General features: G+C 41.6%; 1 protein-coding gene across 1 annotated transcript in view; it reads right to left on the reverse strand.

The window, feature by feature from the left end:
• Positions 1-20,300, reverse strand: part of CHN2 (chimerin 2) — a 156,072-nt gene that overhangs the window by 15,186 nt on the left and 120,586 nt on the right. Inside the window, exons 7-8 of the mRNA XM_005518917.3 lie at positions 8,354-8,431; positions 2,077-2,161 (exon numbers count right to left, since the gene is read on the reverse strand). Coding sequence (XP_005518974.2) covers positions 2,077-2,161; positions 8,354-8,431 — 163 coding nt within the window. The remainder of the gene's footprint in view (positions 1-2,076; positions 2,162-8,353; positions 8,432-20,300) is intronic.

Here is a 20,300-nt window from a genome sequence, read left to right on the forward strand (position 1 = left end):
GATCAGTTCATTACTGGACACATAGCTCAAGGTGTTGCATTTAAACACGTGAGACTTAACTTCTAGGTATTTTAGATTAGCCGAAAATAAAATTAGCACAGTAGTGACTGTCTTTTGCTGGCTGTTGTGTGGCTTAGCACTGATCACAGTCAGAGGACCTAAGATTCACCTGAGCACTCCAATTGGGACAGTGCTGTAAGCCACCATGCCTCACTCCCCTTTCCATATTCCTGCAGTGTCACATTTTGGCTCGCTCTGCAACATCAGCAGACTCCCCATCCCTTCTCATCTCTTCACTGGTGACTAAGTGTCCCCTGTGGCTTAGCCTGTAGGTCAGCTTAGGCATATAAAATGCTGTGAAAGGCATGCTATAAAAAAGTGATTCATTTTACAAATAGTTCTTGCTGTCTTACTCCAGAGTCAAATACTGCCCTCAGTAGCACAGGTGGGTTTCTATTAACCATTACTGCTTCACCTCTACAAACTGTATTTTTCTAATTGATTCAAGTATTCAGCCAAATGAATTTATAAGCTTCAGTAAAGCAAACACCACCACCATGAGCTGCATTATCTTATATAACTCTGATTCTTGTTTTAATGCTTTCCTAGTCATGCACATCACTGATGATCCTTTGAGATAATTTAACATTTAGCTAATAAAAATGTTAACAGGACTATTACTTGCAGCATGTTTCAATATTATACTCTATCAAATATTAATCAAGGAAAATCACAAGCACACCTAAACATTTAATGAAATTGGGTAGGTTTTTGTGTGTTTCTCTGTATGGTTATTACTGCATAATACGTTGTTTGTGAAATCTAAACAAATGTGATGCAGTTATGATCCTGCCTGCATTGTGTTCAGTGCTGTTCCCCAGGCATGTGAAGTTAAATTTAAATGCATCTGTCTACTTAGAGTTAAATGCTGGTAATTTTGAGGGAGAGTATTATGTTTCATACTAAATTAATATGCCTTTTCATTAATTTAGTATTTCATGTATATGAACAAATATAGTGGTGTGCATTAGTGAGGTCAGGTCTTGCACACTTGTGTTTAAGATCAAATAGCTTGAAAAGCAAATTACTATTCCTCTTCTTTAATGTCCTTTTCATATTCTTTGTGTTACCACTATTCACCTACAGAGAGACAAGATGTTGCCGTAGCTGAGACTGCATTTTTTAACACTGTGCCTTTGTGAAAGCTATTTGGATCCTCCAAACTGTGGTCTAAATTAATTTTAGGTAACAACCACCTCCTCAGTCTCTGAAAGGCAGATGTCAGGGTTGGATGCGTATGGTGCCAGTCTGAGATCAGGAATGCCTGGAGGTCAGGGCAGGGAGAGGTAAGACAAACAGTTTTTTGAATTGATTTCAGATCTGGAGAAAGAAGTTACAAAAATCCATTTGTAATGCACCAAATACTAATTCACTTGCTGAATCTAAAAGCATATGATGTGATGATTATTGTGTTTTTGCAAGATAAATATTTTCCACAAAAGAAAAAACATAATTAAGGCACTATTAAAATGCCAATACAGGCACCAGAAAACTAATCCCTCTTGGAAAATGACCGTCATATTTTTTGTTTTTATCTTGAGGTGGGATACTTCAGGCTTGCAGCAATGCATGGTATTTTTATGGGAAACAGGTGGCAGTCTTTTTTGCAGACAAGGGCACTTCCCAGCAATTGGTAGCAAAAATAGGAGTTATGAAGCCTCATTGCTGGTTGGCTTTGCCATTTCCAGTGCTTGCATCTTAAGACATAAAACCATCAGGGATAACTTAATCATAAAGGACCAGTTTGAATGTACACAGCAGGCACAAGCACAGGCACAGGCAGGATCAAGGTACCAGCACAGGATGAAGCTCAGCAACCAAGGGCTGATAGCTTAATTTCTAAACCAGCTAACGAGGCAAATGAAAATGCTCTAACGTCTACAAAGGCAGGAGGATTTCCTGCTTTGCTCTTTAAAGAAATCCCAGCCCTCCACTCGTGCAGGGAATGCAGGCTGGAGTGGGACAGATCTCTGAGCATTTCAAGAGAATGACAGAAAATGTTGAAGTCAGGCTCACCTGAACACCTCACTCCCTGAGCGATGAGACCCCACATGAAGTTGGCGCAGTATTCACACCAGTGTGGACCTCGAAACGTATGGACCTGTAATACAGATGGGGGTGGGGGAAAGAAATGGGGTCACTGGGAGGCAGATGGGCTGACAGATGGAGAAACTGAAATGGATAAACAACAGAAGACTCAGTAGGAGTAAATCTTTAGCACATAGTGCCCGCATCCTTCCAACGTCTAGATGAAATAAACCATGGGAACAGAAATTTGCTTTGATCTCAAAGTTTATCTTTCAATAGGCTTAACATAGCAGAGAACCAGGCTGTGGATGACACTGAAAACAAATAATTTTTGCCTGCTGACATTCTAGCTATAGCAGAGGGGAGGAAACCAGGAGAAAAATAGTAAAACCAATATTCCAAAGAACTGTAGAAAAAAAGCACCCTTCCACAGTCTAGTAAGTAATTTGAACTCACATAGGGAAAAGCTGTCAATAGACTCCTTTTCAGCAGATCAAACTTCATTTTGCTACAGTCACAAGTAAATAAAGGAGAATAAAATGATTTGTGTGCTGACAGAGCCCACATCTCCCCAGCCACATTTTGCACACCACTGCTTCTTCCGTCACTGCTTTTCCAAAGGCTAGAGCAGATCTTTTTATTTAAGATGTGTATTCTGGTAAAGTAAGCATTTAATTTTCATTGAAATGAAAAGTAAATAGTGAGGTCTATGCCCCTGTGAATGGGCATGGTATGAGCTAGTTCTGGCCAGAGACTTAATTGAGCTTAACAAAACATAAATCATGCACACTCTGGCTGCCAATGCATCCTTTCCTTCTCTCTGCTCTTGTTTACCCATCGGGTGGATGGTTGAAAGGCCACTTCCACCCCTGGGATGGGAAAAGCTGCTCTTTGCTTTTCATGGAGTGAAAAAACAGTCATTGGCCTTTTTCAGATAAACTGTAAAGTTTTAGGCCAAGCATTTTGCATGCTAATGTTTTTGCCCCATTTGTCTGCAGGATCACACCGACACAAGTCTGTACTCTTGAGCCAGAAAGATGAAGTATTGTGATTTTAATACAGACTTCTCTTCCTGATCTTGAGGTAAAAATGTGAGCCTGACTGCAAATGGCTCCTGACCAGGTACTCACAGTCAAATAAACTTAAAGCAATAGTAGTTCTTCTCTTTTGACAGTGAAAGGTCAAAACTAGAGTGTTTGACATTTTTTGGGATGGTACTTTACCCCTCAGAAAAACACGTATCTCTGTGAAACAAAATGTTACCTTTAATAAACTTTGAGATAGATATATTAATAGATACAGACCTATACTTCTCATTTCATTTCATTTTATTTTGCAGAGTGGGTAGCATGAATTTCAGACATGGCTTTTTGCAGGGGTAAACGGCTGTATGTAACAGCTGATGACCTGAGTTTCAGTCATCTGCACTATGTGACCTTCAGTGGATACAAAACTACAGATAAAACTAATTATGCCTGCATCTTTATCATTTATAGACTGAAAGCCACATAATTAGTAGGTCTGCACCTGCACTTAATTGTGGGTGAAAATCATCTGCTGTGGGAAGATAACTAGCTGTGTCTTCTGCTTTGCAGCGATTTACAAAAGCTAACCTTGTGAGAAGGGGTCGTAAGAGCTCAGCCAGGACTTTTAAAAATGCACCATTTCACAAATAAAGTCCATTGCGGTTGCTAGGATATTTAGGGCCTACTTGCTCACTTTACATAAAGCTTATTTCAACTGATCTGGCTGAGGCTTATTTTGGAAATGGTAGCTGATTATTCCTTGATCTTTCCTGACATTAATTGGAAAGTCATCAATGCTGACTGAGGGCTCCAATTGAGAAGTGCTGACAGCACATCCTTCCCTTCTTCCATTCAGCTTGGTGGCCCTCAAAGGTTGAGTTCTCTTTATTCATTCACTTCAATTTTTCACGGATCCGCATTTTAGCTCATATGGCAAGCCTCCAGCTGAAATACCCTGTGAAAAGCTAGTCTTGGTGGTTTCTGGCCAAGTTGAAACAGGGAAATTAACTGAAAAAAGGGAGAACTTCAAAAGTTTCTAGATGAAGGTGCAAAAATTCCCTTAGGATGCAATTTTGAACTAAGTCTTATTAATTTTAAATTAATTTTAAAGAAATTAATTTTAAAGAAATAATGGAGGAAGCCTGTTCTTAGGAACACAACATTTTTGAATGGTATATGGGAATTTTGCCTGCGAGACTGGCCTCATCTCTTTTTAAAATAGAGAGAGATAACAGCAAGTCTCATATTTTTGAGATGGAATTTTAGTTTTTGCCCCATCCTTTGTAACCACATCATTACAAACAGACTGGGCATAGATTTTTTGGAACTATGGTCCGGTACTATTTATTGCTGGTTCCTACCCCATCCTGAAGTCTCAGTAGATCTCTCTGTACACACAGCATAGACTTGAGCTGCCTGAGCTACAGTTGATGCATAATTCAAACTTTTAAAATGAATTTACAGGAAACTATTTCCTAAAATAAGCCAACCCTGTGACATTTCAGACTATACACTGTACTTTTCTTGTTCAGTCTTTCATCCTCTTCCAATGAGAAGTTGCTTCTGACATTCACTGTTTCTTCTCTGCTGGACAATCTCACACAACAGTACCCTGCATGTCTCTTCTTGTTGTCTTCCTGGTCTCTTTGCCCGTTGCCCCCGTGGTGCCCTTGCTTTCAAATGGCAGCATTCCCCTTGCAGGTGCTACCTTATTCACTTCTCCTTTGTGTCTCGGTCATCTTCACAGAGGAGGAAACTGAGACCAAAGTTAAGGAATGCCAGTACAGTGGCAAAACAAAATAATGCCTCGAGCAATACTGCAGAAATGAACAAAAACAATTGTCTTGAATTGAACTGCTGCTTTTCATTTTTTATTTTTTTTTGAATTGACATTATACAGTGTTGATTCTGAGACAATTTTGGTTTTATGTGACTGGGTCTGAAGATTTTCTATTTGCTTTCCAAGAAAATAAGTTTTTTTCAGAGTTGTGCCTGAATACAGACATATTTAGATTCTTTTGTGAACTCCTGCTGAGCCTAAGCCATCTGAAGGGAAGAAAAGCTGACTCTGCTGTTATTTTTGTTTAAATGAATGCACATAATCTTCGTGATGTCTGTAAAAAAATATCTCCCCCAAACCCTTTGTCTGCCAGAAGCAGCTTTATCTGCAGTGCTTAACACAAGTGGAAATTTATCTCAGAGCCCCCTCTCTCCCAGCAGATCTCCTGACTTGTCTGTGATCAGCTGCCTGTACTCCACTAGCCTGCCTGCAAATGGGATGTGCCCATGCTATGGTGGCAAACAGGCGCAGTATTGTGGTAAATGCACATTATTCAGCCGGATTTGCTCACTTGAAGCAGCACAGAAGCCCTCTCATGAATTTCCAGCCTTGAACAAAAAGTGTGGAGCATCCTCAAACTCCATGCTGCTGCCCTCAGGCACAAGGTTGACCTCACCACCAGCTGGGACCCTACTGAAGCTGGCAGGTAAAGCACATCCAAAAGAGGCTGCTGGATCCAAACTGGAACAAGATGCAAAAGGACTTTGAGATCCAGTCAGGCTGACATCCACAGAGCTGGAGAAATACCTCTGTGTTTTTCTAAACAGGGCTTCAGAGATTTATTCTCTTTCCTGAATTATGGTATGTCTACACTGGCTTATGCAAAGTTGTCCCGCCAGACAGACGCCAGCTCCAAACCTAAATCCATGTGACTGCGTGGTGTGCTCACACAGCTTGACAAATCAGCCTGGATACTAAATCTTTTTTTGTCCACTTGCCTTGAGTGCCTTGAAATTTGGAAGAGAGGTTGAATGAGAAAGCATGGATGCTCAGAAGAGCATAAACTTGGTGCCCTCATGCTCCGAACTTCAATGCTGCTTTTTAATTTTTCTGTTAGCTTGGCAAGGATGAAGGGAGAGCCATGTGAATTTGTGCCTTGCACCTTTCATTCCTTCTCTCTTGCAGTAAGATCTTTGGTATAAGATGTACAAAAATCCCATCAGCTTTGCTAGAAATGTGCCCTTCATTTTTTAGATTCTTCATCTTGTAAAGGACAAAAGCTAAAGAGTGCCTGTTTGTTCATGAAGAATTGCCTATGACATGATTATGAAGGACACTGTGACACATAACCTTTATCCCTAGAAACTGAGATGAATGATATAATGCACATCAGTATTCACCTAAAAACAGGGAAGACAACATTTTGAATGTCTTCAAAATAGCATTGTCCTTCAGATAAACCCCATATCTTCATAGCCTGAGTGCTGTCAAAAGCCATCAAGCATCTTGTCCAAGACCCATAAAGCCATTCTTTCTTTTTAAAATGATTTCTGAACCCCTTTATGTAATGAATATGGGATATATTAAAGATATTAGCCTTGAGACATGTTTTTAATTTAAATGTTCTGTTCTGAGTATACTATCCACATTTTTTGTTCAACAGCTGGACATGTTCTAATATATTCCTTTGGAAAAGTAACTGTATTTGCATAGTGAACATATTTGTCCATTAAGCACGATGTAACACTTTTGATTGGCCTTTCTGGACAAATATTTTTTAAATGTTTGTTCCCTAGGGTCTGTTATTGCCTTTACTAAGAACAATTATTTTCTGCTGTCAAGTCTTTGAATACATATCTATTTTAATCATGTGGCTTTCCAGTTAAACTATGACTCTTTTGAAACAGAAAGGAACAGAAACTATACAACAGCTAGATTGTGCAAACATCAAGTTAACTGGGCACAGGTCCAATTATAAATCAAAGCCAAAACAAGGGAAATTTTGAAGAGGAAGGAATGCATGGGTCAAAGTGGAAAGAAGTCTCAGTCATGAGAAAATATTTTCTAGTTAAACTAAAATAGTTTTGATATTAAAATGATAATGAGGGTAAAACCCAGAAAGAATGAAAGTTGGCTTAATCAAGCAAGAAAACAGAGTGCTTCCCCTATTTCCTTCAGTGCTGATCAGAGAGATAAATATCGACTTTTCTGTAGACTGGGTCAAGAAAGGGGAATGAGAAAAGGGATGCCATTATTTGCTTTGTTCACTAATATTAAATTATTGATTTGCCAATGACATCAGAAGCACTGCAGAGGTTAGCAATGTCTGCACAGCAGAGTATGTAGAAAAATAAGAAATGAAACTTTTTTGCTAAGTGAAATGATTTTGATCAGTGCTTCTCCTTTTTTGACAGGCCCTAGATAAATATCAGAAAATTCTTGTTCTGCTAATGAGTTGAACTATTCTGACAGTGACCCAAATCAGCATCCTCAAGGAGCATTAACTAAATTGATGTTTCAAAGCTGAGATACATTCCTTTCTTGTCTTGTTACTGACTCTTACTCTCGATGCTCATCCCGATAAGCATCAAAACACAGTCTGACAGCATTAACTATGGTAACTGGCTGGCATGCTCTGAAACCAGCACAGTCCTTTTGGCAAAACATTTTAATACAAGCTGCCTGGAAGGTCTGTTTCCAAAGCTGAGTCACTTCCCTGCAGCAGTCTGCCAGAGACAGCACTCGGGAAAAGAATCCTTAAGAATCTGATTTTGTACATATAGACAGCAGAGAGATGATCCATTTAAATGTCCCTGTGTTTGCCCAGTGATCTGTTTTAGTTTGACAAGCAAACACAAGCTCAGATCCTATAGCTCAGTGGGACTCTGAGAACATTTCCTTAGCATATGGTGGGGGAACAAAAGCTAGGAGACAATACCCACCACTGTGCTTTGCTTTATTGTTAGGAACACCCAAGCTCTCTCAACTTTTTCTGAAATCAGAAATGGTCCAAAATGTTTACTGTAAATACTGTAAATACACAGTATTTAAATAAACAGTACTGTAAAAATACGGTAAAATACTGCTGCCTTCTGAAAATAGCTGGACTTTGAAAAGGGGCTTTTTTCTTATTTAAAAGTAGATACACTTAAGATGAAGACAATAAGTATGAAGTGGTTTGTTTCTGAATAGAAAAGAAAACCGAATCTGTGAAAAAGAGTTAAATTGCCAGTCAAGTAATATAGTGAGCAGGAAAACCATTATTTGGATTAAGTGCCTATGTAACAGCATACTAAGAAATCAGTTAATGGAACTTAAAGTAGAAAGAAAAATTAATTTTTCAACAATTTTCTATGAGCTATTATAAATAGGTGCTTGCAAACCTCATCACAACAAAAAATAAAATGTGAGGCATCTCAACAGAACTTTTTAGCTGAAAATAATAGCAAGCTGTGCTTACCTTAAAATTGTGTGCTTTTTCATAGTTGAAGTGGTTGTCGTTCTGAGTTAAGGCTGCTCTTCTGACCAAGGAGGTGATCTGTGAATAGGCAAAGAGTTTCAGAGGTTGCCACAAAAGTGCCCCCTTGACTCCCACCTTCACCCCCAGGGCCACGGCCAGGAGCTCTTGGCGCTTCCTTCCTCGCTTGGACTTGTGAACAACAGCACAGTTTTTCTCATTTTCCAGCCACAGGTCCTCTGAGAACATAGCGCTGGGATCCCAAATCTTTTCCCTGTCTTCCTCGGCGCCGGGGAGCCTGACTGTAGTCAGCACGGTACAGTTTGTCCAAGTGCTTCTGATGTTAGACAGCAGATTTGAAGCAGCTGCAGCCCATTCTGCTGAGACCTCTGGCATGTGACTTGAATGGGCCGTCTTGTGGGACGGAAGGAGCTTCTGCATCTGAATAAGTAACGGCCTGTGCCGTGCAGTTTCTTGAGGCAGATGTGTGCCTCCAACAATAGCACGAATTCATACACTGAGCAGCCTCCCCCCCTGTGCTCCCCGAGCGGGGGTCTCCAGAGAGGTGCTGCCGAAATCCCGGCTGGGGGACACACAGCGTTACAGCTTCACCCCCAAAGACATTTCCAGGGACAGATCTCTTCAACTCTGCAGTGTGTTAAAAAATGAACAAACAAAAAGCCCCTGGAAAGCCCACACACAACTGAATCCGATGCTGCATCCAATTACACTCAGACTTGGAGACTTATCAGCCAGCAGTCTGCATGCCAGCAGATTAAGCCCTTAAAACCATGATGATTGTTTAATCTTACAGGGCAAAAAAATCTTTCTCTGTCTCTCTCTTTTTCTTTATTTTTTTTTTCTTTTTTTGCTTTTCATATCCTGTACAAGGTAAAAAAATCCAGCAGCACTCCAAGCATTTGGCACTTTTACGCCATGGTTTAAACAAAGTATTTTGTCAGTGTGCGCTCGGTAACACTGAGGTAGCTCACTGCCAGGGAAAGCTGAAAGCTGGGACTATGTGGCCTGGGAAGCCCTGGAGCCTGTGCAGCACTGGAGTGAAGGCAGCAGGGGAGCTTCACATGGATGCAGGAGGCCCATATGCACAGCCCTGCTTGCACAACAGGGTCTTCAAGGTGGATTACCTTTGCTCTGGTTACCTGCCATCTCTAGATTTTGAGGGGAGCTGTTTTCTAGTTAAAGCCCAGGGACAGGAGATATTGGGACCCTGACCACTACCAGCTTTCAGCGTTACTTTGGACATGTGATCCACTTTTTTACAGGCAGGTAGTTCCGTGTCCCAGGACACAGATGTCTGATACTGAGCATTCACTGAGAAGCACATTCAGTGCCCCCTCCCCACCAGTTTCCCTCCCTCCAGGTCCCCTCTTCTACTCCTTTACTAAGTACTCCAATTCCCCATGCAGAAGAGGAGGATGGAGGTTACCTGCTTGGCAGAGCACTGTGAGATTTAAGTCCAAAGGTGTGCCTAATGCTCAAAGTGCTGCGATAGATCTGAGTGAGGAGCTGCCAGTGCTACTGGGAAAACTACCTATTTGAACTGGAAACACTGAAGACCACACCAGTGGTCTTTCACAGTCTGACCCACTTCAACTAACAAAGAAAATACACGAAATTGAAGTATTTCATTCACTTACATTAACTTGTGAAGTTGACCCTGCATCTATTTTTTTCAGTCTGCTTTTACCTCAGGCTGAAAAGTCAGAAGGTTCATCTAATTCACTTACTAACCCCTCCACCGCACAGACTGCCTGCGCTTAGTAAAAGTGATGCTCTGCTGATTTGAAAGCCCATGGGGACAGATGGCTGTCCGTCAGTAACATCAGGCTGTGCAATTTCAGAGAGTACACTACTTAGGGTTTTCCAGCAGTTGTGCAACCTGCAAAATCAGCTTCTCAGTCATAAAACAAAGCACTTACTTCTATCTATAGCACACTTAATTAATTTCTTTTTCAGGTAACTCACAACGCCACTTTTTACACGCTCCCATACTTCAAAGCTTCCGCTCCCCAGAAGGGAGGACTTCCACACAAACCTTCTGCTCCCTGAGTTGCTGCCCATTCAGCCTTTCCCTGGGGCTTGGCACTGTTACCTGACCACTGGTGACAACTGGCTGTGATGCATGCATGAACATTGCTCTGCCTGCAGGAAATCCCTCCTGCTCTTCCATATGCCCTCTTGTAGTGAGTCCCAGCTTCTGCTACCTCGGCACCTTTATTTGCTTTCCAGGACAGACTATAGCTGCCCAACTTTTTCTCCATGTGTTTCAAGAGGCAAAAAGCACTGCTTTTTGCCAGCAGCAATGGCATGGTTTGGGCCATCACAAAGGAAACCTTGGAGATGCTCAAAGTTCTGATCACATTCTAGTTTCTTTCCTCAATACCGTTTAAATTTATTTATATTTATTGGAAAGAAAACCCTCAAGCTAGCTCTGGGTTGTCAGACACCTCTGAAACTACTCCATCTAAATCCTCCACATTACACATAAGCTACTTTTTCCTCTAACTTTCAGCATAACACATCCAAAGTCAGAGAGAGGTCGGTTTCCTAATAATGCTCTAATATTTGCATTTATGTCACTAGACTGATAAAAATCCCATTATATAACCAATATTTTTTTACATAACATGGCAGATTTGATACTCAAGTGACAGGCTTATGATGATACATCTTGGAATTTCAATTTATTAAACTATTTCTGGAATATCACAGTGTCATCCTGCGATCAGACATACAGACATATTCAATGGAAACTCTGAGTGTTCGCACAGAAGCATTAAACTTAATAGACTTGGGGGAGGAAAATTCAGCCAAACCAGTTCATATGACTAAGGCACAGCAGTATTTACTGTTTATCATATATGAGATTTTATTTATCCCCTGGGTATCTGCCTTGCTTGGGTCCCATTTAAACAGCTGTTCAGGGGGATTCATTGCAGACACAGGATGTGCACAGGCGGCCAGCAGTGAGTTCTTCCTCTTTAGGAGCTCAATCAAAGCCCCGACGGGTTTGGTTTCTAAATGGTGCTGCAAACCTCAGATGAGCTGGACCACATACACAACCACTTCCTTCTCTAAATACAATGCAAACTTCAGCAATGACAAATTCTCAGCTGCAATCAGCTCCTGATACCACAGGCTCAACCCAGTGCTCTTCTTTTATCTGCTTTCTTTTTCCTAGTACAAAATTGGCTGTGCATGGTGTCAACTCATTCAAAGGGCATCTCTTGATCAACTTAGTGAGTTAGCCTGCAGCTAAACAGGAGAAGGCCAGTGGCTAAGAATATTATTGCTGGTTGTCACTGAAAGTGAAGCTAGTGAAGGCTGGAAGGTGAATGTGGATTATCTGTGTTTTCAGACCATAGGATTTCTGCCTAAGATACAGTTTTAGTTTACTAGTCTCTTTGTAAAACAGATGGAAATTTGGCATTTAGAGACAAATAAAATGTCACTGAACCAGAATAATAAAATTAAGGGGCGGAGCAGGGGGGGAAGAGGGCAACAACTCAGCTGTTGCGCCATTTCCAGCGCGCCTCCGCAGCATGAGCTGAACCACACCATTGTCTCTCCCCTCAAAGACTGGTGTCTTGTTTGCTAACAAAGGCCTCGGGTGCAGGAAAGAAAAAATTGCAGTACGAAAAGCTTTTGGCTTTGTACATGTGGTATGATTTCTCCTGCAGTCGTGTGGGCAGCGCAGAGGATTTGCTGGAAGCAAGCGGCGGGGGAACTCTGCACGCTGCCCTGCTTGTCTGTGCCAGCTCCAGCGTGGTGGGAAGAGATGCCATGGGAGAGGTGGCTCTGCTCCCTGAGCTGCCACCGTGCCTGACTGTGGCTGGCAGGGAGGGGAGATCAGGCAGCACATCCTTGGCTTGCTGCTCTGCCTGCCGAAGGACACAGATGTGGGGGGGAAAGGAAGAGCACGGGCACGTCTCTTCCTGTGACACCACAAGTGAAACAGAGATTGCTCCATGATGAGGAGCTGTGATGAATCCATGACCGATCTCTAACTAAATACACTTAGCTCTGCGTATGGATACAGTCATAGGTCAAAGAGAGGCCTGTTTCCTTGCAGGCACGGCACACAGGGTTATCTGCCAGACAGATTATGTTTGCTCAATCGCAAACACGTGGTGGAGATGACACACGGAGCAGGAATCTTGCAGCTATTGGGTTTTTCCTAGTTTTCTCCCACAGAGCTCTTCCCACGGTGTGCTCAGAACACGTCAAAGAAGCCATCTCTTAGCAAGACATGGGGCACAGAGGGGAAATGGTGCTGAAGGCCAATCAGCCAAAGGCATTTGCCATACCACAGTCCCACCAGTCTGTGTCTCCCACTGCCACAGCACTGTGAGCTGCCATTAAAAAGCTCCTGTGCTGCTGAAACAGTGGGAGGAAACAATCTCCGAGCAGAAAACATGCTGAACAGAAAGCCAAGCACAATGCCTGAAGGGTGATGTTTGCTAACCTGGTATTGCAAAACCCACTTTCCTAAGGAACCCTCTCTCCTGTGGGAAGGCTCCCAGTGTCGATTAGAGGAGCAGAGGTTGCAGAGGTGAGCAGGGACAGGAAGATCCACAACATGTGGCCCAGGGCTAGGGAAGAAATCAGATTGCATTGCTGGTGGGCTACTGCTGCCCTCTGGTTTGCCTCTTCTCTAGCCCAAAACCAACAGTCTCTTGTTTGCAGCAGAAAACTTCCTTTCAAAATGAATTGTCATTCACTAAACTTAATAAAATAAAATTATGTTAATATTATAAAAATTATAAAATAATTATTATAAAATAGTGTTAATAAAATAAAAAAAAGAACCACTTTTTTTTTTTAAGGATTAAGATTTATCTATAGTTATGCTTTTAACTACTTGGAATTTCAACTTTCTTTTTTTTTTTTTTTTTAATAACCATCAGTACCTCTGAAAGTTATGACTGAGCAGCTGTCAACAACATGCATAAGTGTTTCGGCAGCAGACTACCTACACTGGGCTCCTGTTCTGGAGAGCCTGGTTGCGCTTCCATCACCACTCCCACCTATCTTTTGCAGATAATCCACAGCAAAAGAAAGTGTTTAATTAGGAAGACTTCTGAAGCACATGTGTAACATGTTACATCAGTAACATTACTGATGTTAAAGTTATTAAAATTGTAATATTTATACCTCTCCTAAATTAATGTGATTATTTATTAGCATCTCAGCAAGCAGCTGTCATTTATATGCACTTATTTCTGACCATACATGTATTCCTCCATTCCTCCACAGACAAAAAATGTAATTTAACCTACAGAAAATGGAAATATAATCTCCCTTAAACTTCAGATCCCCTTTCTAAATCCTCCTCAAACAGATTTTTCTGTATGTATCATGATTATTTTTCTCAAAGCAATGTAGTGAACCAAACAATGCAACAGCCAAAGGTGAAATAGTGTGTAATCAGGGAGGCACTAGTGAGACTATTATTAAAAATAATAGTTTCTGTAAGCCTCTTATGGTGTATTAATATAATAAACTTTTGTCTATTTTGGAACAATGACTGGAGATCACATTAAGTGGTATGCGATTACACAGTCATCTATTAAAAAATAGTGAATGGATTAAATGATTTTATGTTGTCAGGCAATTCCATCACTTAATGCATTGATTTTTGTATTTCCTATCCACCTTCAATACGTCCAAAATAGTATTTTGATTTCTTATTTTTGTCAACTGTAATAAATAGGGACTGTGTTACAAATACAATGTCAGTATCATGGAAGAAATAGTGCAGAAATAAGGAAAGGATCTAGGCACAGCAATTCCCTCAAATAACCCTGTAGAGATTAACATGGTAACAGCAGGTCTAGCCTATTTATTGTCTCGACTTCCTTTCCTCCCACTCTCTCCTTTATCCTTCCCAATCCATCTCCATACTTGTCAAGGTTATTAATGACATTTTCCTGGCCAAGTTCATGATCCTCTCCCCTGTGCTTAATACTTGTGACCGAAACGGTCGCAGAGGGATGAAAGAGAAGAGGCATGAGGACTAAGCAGGGCAGATGGGAGCAGAACCACACACCACGGCCACTGCTGCTGCTGTGGTGGAAGAACACCAGGGCCCCAGGGAACACGAGCCCCCACAGGGCTGCCAGGAGATGCTTCATCTGCAAAAAGGGCTTGTTCAGGGAACTGGATTGATTTCTGAATTACCTCTTGCTCTCTCTGGGGATACAACACGTGTAACTGACTGAATTTGCCTGCATGCAGTGCCTGTCAATGAGTACTGTTATCACACGTATAGATCAATGTGTCTCCATGATAACATCTGGCCTGTAGCCAAATGAAAATTCAAGCATGATATTTATCCTGATATTTGCAAAATATTGGCAGTGATCCTGATATTCTGTCAATGATGATGGTAATTTTTTGACAACAGAACTAACACAGAATTTTTCTAACAAATAGACATTTAAGAAGAGGATGGATGGATGGATGGATGGATGGATGGATGGATGGATGGATGGATTGATGGATGGATGAGTGCATAGCAGGTGTCTAATCTAAAACAGTAACATATTCTTGTTTTATAAACAAAGGAGAAAAACATAAACCTTCAGAGAGTGATTCATCTTCTATGAGAGGTCAAGTCTAAAATGGATGAGCTTGAACTGCCTTTTGCAGGTCATTTATGGATCATATAGGAAAACTCAATGGCTCTGGCAGAAACAGATATCTTTACTAAAGGATATTCAAAATTAGGTAAAATCAATATCTCTCTGTACTATTTTCTGTATCTATTGTTCTGTTAGATATTCAATTTTAGAATAAATTAAATATGGAATAATTTATTTTATGAGCCTCAACTGTATCTCTAAGTAATTATAGATTAACAACTATACTTTGTTTTGGTTATCAATACTCCTCATACTTCAGACTGGTTAAGACTCATGGTCTGGAAACATGGAATATCCAGCTTACTACTCCATTGGTTACACAGCTGCATGCAACTTTATAGGTTTATCTGGGCTCATTGAATGAACTTTTTCAAGAATTGTAACTATAGAAGGAAGGGTCTGTATTAATATTGATTTCTCACACTGACTATGTAGGTAGCCATTATTTTGACATTTCACCCACAGAGGAAATAGCCTAACAACATAATGAGCTTAATATGACATACAATGGCCTCTATGGCTTAAGAAGGAAGTGACTCATGCTGTCTGCAGTATATGGGACTATTAGTCAAGAGACAGAGATTAAAAAAAGAACCTAAACACCACAGTTTTTATCCAGATCCCCAGTGGATGCTGGCTCAGCACCACGTAAGCTATACTCCTATACACCTTCTCCTATTTTCACGTTTTCACTATGAAGCTCTTGCTTTCCAAAGAAACAGTACTTTGTTTAGGAAAGCCAGCTTGCCATTGATTAAAACCATCATTGCCCTGCAAGGAGACTGCAGAGCTTGAACCAGAGCCAAACCCACTAGGCTGCCACAAAGAAGTGGAGAAGTTAACGCTCTTACTTCCCTGTCTGGGGAGAGGCAGGGAGGCAGGAACATCCCTTCTGAGAAAGAAGACTCCTGTGAGTGCAGCGCAGTACCCTTGAAAGGATGTGATAAGCAGGAAAGGAAAAGATGGCAAAAGGTCTGGAGGTGCCACAGGCAATAGCAGACCTCCCCTTGGGGCCTCTAGGCTCCTGTGGGGTTGTCATTAACCATTAACCGTAACTGCTTAATGGAGCTAGTGGGTTGTCATGCTCAAACACAGGGTTCGACAGAGGACCATGTTTTGTGAGACTGCATTAAGTCTGTGTAATATCAGCTTTAAAAAAATCCCAGTGCTATACAGATACTATGTTGTACAGTGGGCACAATGGATGTTTGACCTTATGTCTCATTATACTCTAAATGTACACACAGCACCCTACACAAACATCTCTCACTTCTGGGATAATTCTCATTTCTCTGTCTCAAACACTACTACACCCTACAGCCAGGTGTTATCCCAAAGAAACACAGTAGCTGCCTATCTTCAACATACACAGTGAAACTAACACAACAAAAATAAACACAATACAAAAAATAAAAGTTAGAAAGTTCTTCTGTTTCTCACTTTGACTTCTGATACTATATTAGTGACAGTAGACTTCTCCTGGAGCATGACCAGCTCAGCCTTGCAGCACAGCTCTGGACTGAAACTTACAGACTGCAGTCAGAGTGACTGCTCATATAGAGAAGAAAAAATCTGCCCCTCCTGGGATTAAGATAAAATGTGGAGAAAAACAGGCTTCATGAAAGTTTCCCAGAAACAACAGTTGGACAGCAATGGTATTTATGTCTGGAGCCACTAACTGCTCATCAGAGCCAGCAGATCTCTGGAGGAGCTGTAAAGCAACGCTGACGGAGCTGCCAGAATGTAAAGTATGCTGTGGCAGTCTCAGGAACCAACAGCAGTGCCCCAAGTTTTGCCCTAGCTTAAGACAGCTTAAAACAAGAGACTTTATTGTGGGTTAAATAGAGATTTATGCAGCCTGAAAGGGAACAAATAATTTGTGAACCAGTGATTCATGAACTGGTGATCATATTGTCTAAAAACTGGCAATCTGTAAAATTCTTCCTGGGCAGTAACAGTTCAGGAATGGATTCTCAATGGTGTGATGCTCTGTTCACTTAGCACTCACAGGGAGATGTGAATGATAAGCAATTTGCAGGGGGGACAGTGCCAACATCAGCATCAAGTGGCAAACAGGATTTTTCTCTAGTTTTGGCAGTTTCTTGGGGGTGTGAAGGAACTCTAAAGCTTCAGTCTCAAACTTAATTCACATGACTGAATTACACTGCTGCTCAGAAGTCATGGCACCTTCAGATAAATGACACAGTACATTGACCTAGAAATGTAGTCATGTGTTTTCCATCATTAGTAATATTTCTGTCCCCTTTTACTGCAGCATCTTGTGACTTTTCCCATTAAAACAAGCATAAACTCTGTAGACAATGTTAGGTGAAAGGACTTATTCATGCCATTTAGGAAACAAAGTAGGCAATTAGCAAATAAGAACACGGCATGTTTTCAGGCTGAAAGAATACTTTTTAACAAGCCTGAATCAACAGCCCTTAACCAGAAAAAAAAGGGAGAAATGCTAGTTTTATAAAAATGCTGTGCTTTATGACTGTGAACTTTCACTTCAGTATCCTTTATGAGCTGCATTGTTAAAAACCAAAGAAGGCAATAGGGAACCATTTTCCACATGCATAAGTGAAACTGTGGCATGGAGGAGATCACTGGTTTTGGTGATGGCCCAGCCATGGCTGGCTGACAGCTTGTCTGAGCTCACTTGTGTATCCATGCATGTCCCAGGGCACGTTCCCCCGAGACAGGAGCATACAGTGTTTACAGCTTACCTGATTGTGAAATATGTGCTTCTGTCCCATCACCTTTAAGGAAAGTCATTAACCCTGGTAATGACAGACAGTGTCAAATCCCAGGCTGTCATCCCAAAAGAAGTGTAAGGCTGTATGGTCCCTGGTATATCTCTGGCTTCGAAACGTGTGTTTGCTTAGAAACAGGGAAGGAATCCATGCAGAAAAAAGTGATGTGGGGCTAAAGAAAGGCTCTGAACTCAGCCAGGTTCACTTACCTATTTCATTATACGGCTTGACTTTACCCCAGGAATGTATTACATTCCCCCTTGCTATATAAGAAGAGTTCCTGTAGCTTACACTTGTATCTGTTTCTGTTCTGAAATGGCCCAGCACAGCAGAGAAGAGTTGGGACAGGACTGACACCACGTATGGCAAAGTAGAAAGGCATCTGCAGGAATGGGCAATTTCATTCTATGGGATATGTACCCTCCTCCAGCTCCCTGCAGCTCACCTTGCAGAAAAAGCTGCTCAAAGCATAACCAACTTCTCATAAATGAGGTTTTGAGCACCTTGGCCCTTGTTCAGCTTCCCTTTTCCCACAAAGCAGCAAGGGAACTCCTGTGTGCTGCAGACTGCACATGAAAAGCATGGTTCACTGTGCTTTCAGACGGGCATAGTGCGGGCTACGCACACCACTTGAGATCACACAGTTTGAACTTGTATAAAGTACCAGAATGCATACAAGCTGTTTTATTTTCCTTTCAAAATAATTGTTTTGTGTCACATCTGGCTTTGTTACTCCATTACTCCGTGGGTAAGCAGTGGCTCGGCTATCCTTGGAAACACATAGGCATTCCCATGGCCACTAGAGAAACACTCAGACAAAGGCTGACCCCACTTCTCTGCTAGTGAATGAACACACAAAAGCCATGTAATCCTAGTTTTATTTTTCTGTACAGGTGTCATTTGACCCTGATAGTCTTATAACCCCCTTTGACCTGCAGCCCGCTGCCCTCTGGTATGAAGCAGAAGCTTTTGTTCTTGATGGCACACTGTGCACAGCTGCTTCCATCATTGTCTGGAGAGGGACAGATGGCTGCTCTCAGCACAAAAAGGAGATTAAAAAAACCTGAGGGAATGACATCACTCCTCAGTCTGCAATTTAATTCATGGGACCTGTGGGGCTACCAGTGGCACGGACTAACACTGCAGTTGACTCGGGCCACGAACAGGAAAAAAAGTTTGCATTTTTCAGAGTAACAGGAATTTTAAAATAAATATATAGTTGCCAACACTCTGATACTTATATTCTTAAGCAGTTTTTAGTTAATCAGAATATATACTATCCTATCAGCAGCAGCACTTCTAAAGTACTCTGAAAGCAAGACTGATACTGTACTCTACTTCTATCCATGGCTGTAGTTCAACTGCAGTAACTTGGTTTAAAGCTTATTTAGTTTGTTTCAGTTGTGATGAGGAGTTCATAAGATCTAGCTGGGAAAACATAATACAGAGTAAATGATTTTCACCATCAGGTCCAATCCTGCTATAACACTTTGTAGGTAAAAAGATTTCATCCATATCTCATAGACCCATTTAAGTCAATTGAACACAACAAAACAAAACAAACAAAAAGTGCAGAGCATTAGTTCCGGAAGTAATGAGCTTTGTTGTCACTTTTCTGCCTTGAATTCAGCTCCAGATCTATGAAATCACTGATTTCTTCTTTTTGTGATTACCAGACACCAAAGGTACTTACCTGAATTTATTTATTATCTTAAGCACATTACTTGATTACTGTTTGGAACACAGGAATTTGGCCTCACTCTATGTGTGGTACTTGGTGCCATCTTCACCAATGTTTTCCTCCAGAGCAGAGATTGTTGCTTTGCAGCAGATGTCCCATTGAAGACACCTGTCGAAGTGGCCACATTAGCTGCCACCACCCTCTTTATGTTGCTGGCAGGCACTAGAAGTGCAGGAATGCTGCCATGTGGACAAAGAACATAAAGAATAAAAAGCTCCTTCCAGGTATGTATGTGTGGGAGGGGTTTGTTTTTATTTTCCCCTGAAAGGAAAGCAAGCAAGCAATTGCTTCTGTCCTTGGGTTGGGGAACATCAGAGATGCACTCCTCCATGCAGCCTGAGCTGGGGTTGGGACCCATCACCAGACACTGCCCTGGCACAGCTCCTGCTTCTGCCCCAGAACCAGGCTCAGGCCTCAGGACGGTTTTTCTCCTCAGTGCTGATCAGCATCTGTGGGAGACGTCACTGTCTGTTTGTGGTTCTGCCCAAAGAAGCAAGCATGTAACCACCCAGAGCAAGGTTCAGGTTATTCCCCCAGGCACAGCTGTACAAACCAGCTCTGTCTGGGAGGCTCCTGGAGCAAAGCTGTGGCTCTCAGCATGTTTGCACAGCAGTGGCCAGCGGATAGGAGCACAGAAAAACATGATGCTGATGAGACAAGAGATATAACAGCTCCTATCCAACACACTCTGAGTTTTACTGTCTCACCAATGCTGGTGGCAACACCAGCATAGAGTAGAAGGCCTCAAACCAGCAATATGTTACACACCTTCCACTGTCATTGATTCA

The sequence above is a fragment of the Pseudopodoces humilis genome, chromosome 1 (assembly GCF_049639895.1).
Source record: "Pseudopodoces humilis isolate 2021_Gansu_Grassland_sample_001 chromosome 1, ASM4963989v1, whole genome shotgun sequence".
In the NCBI taxonomy this organism is placed as follows: domain Eukaryota; kingdom Metazoa; phylum Chordata; class Aves; order Passeriformes; family Paridae; genus Pseudopodoces; species Pseudopodoces humilis.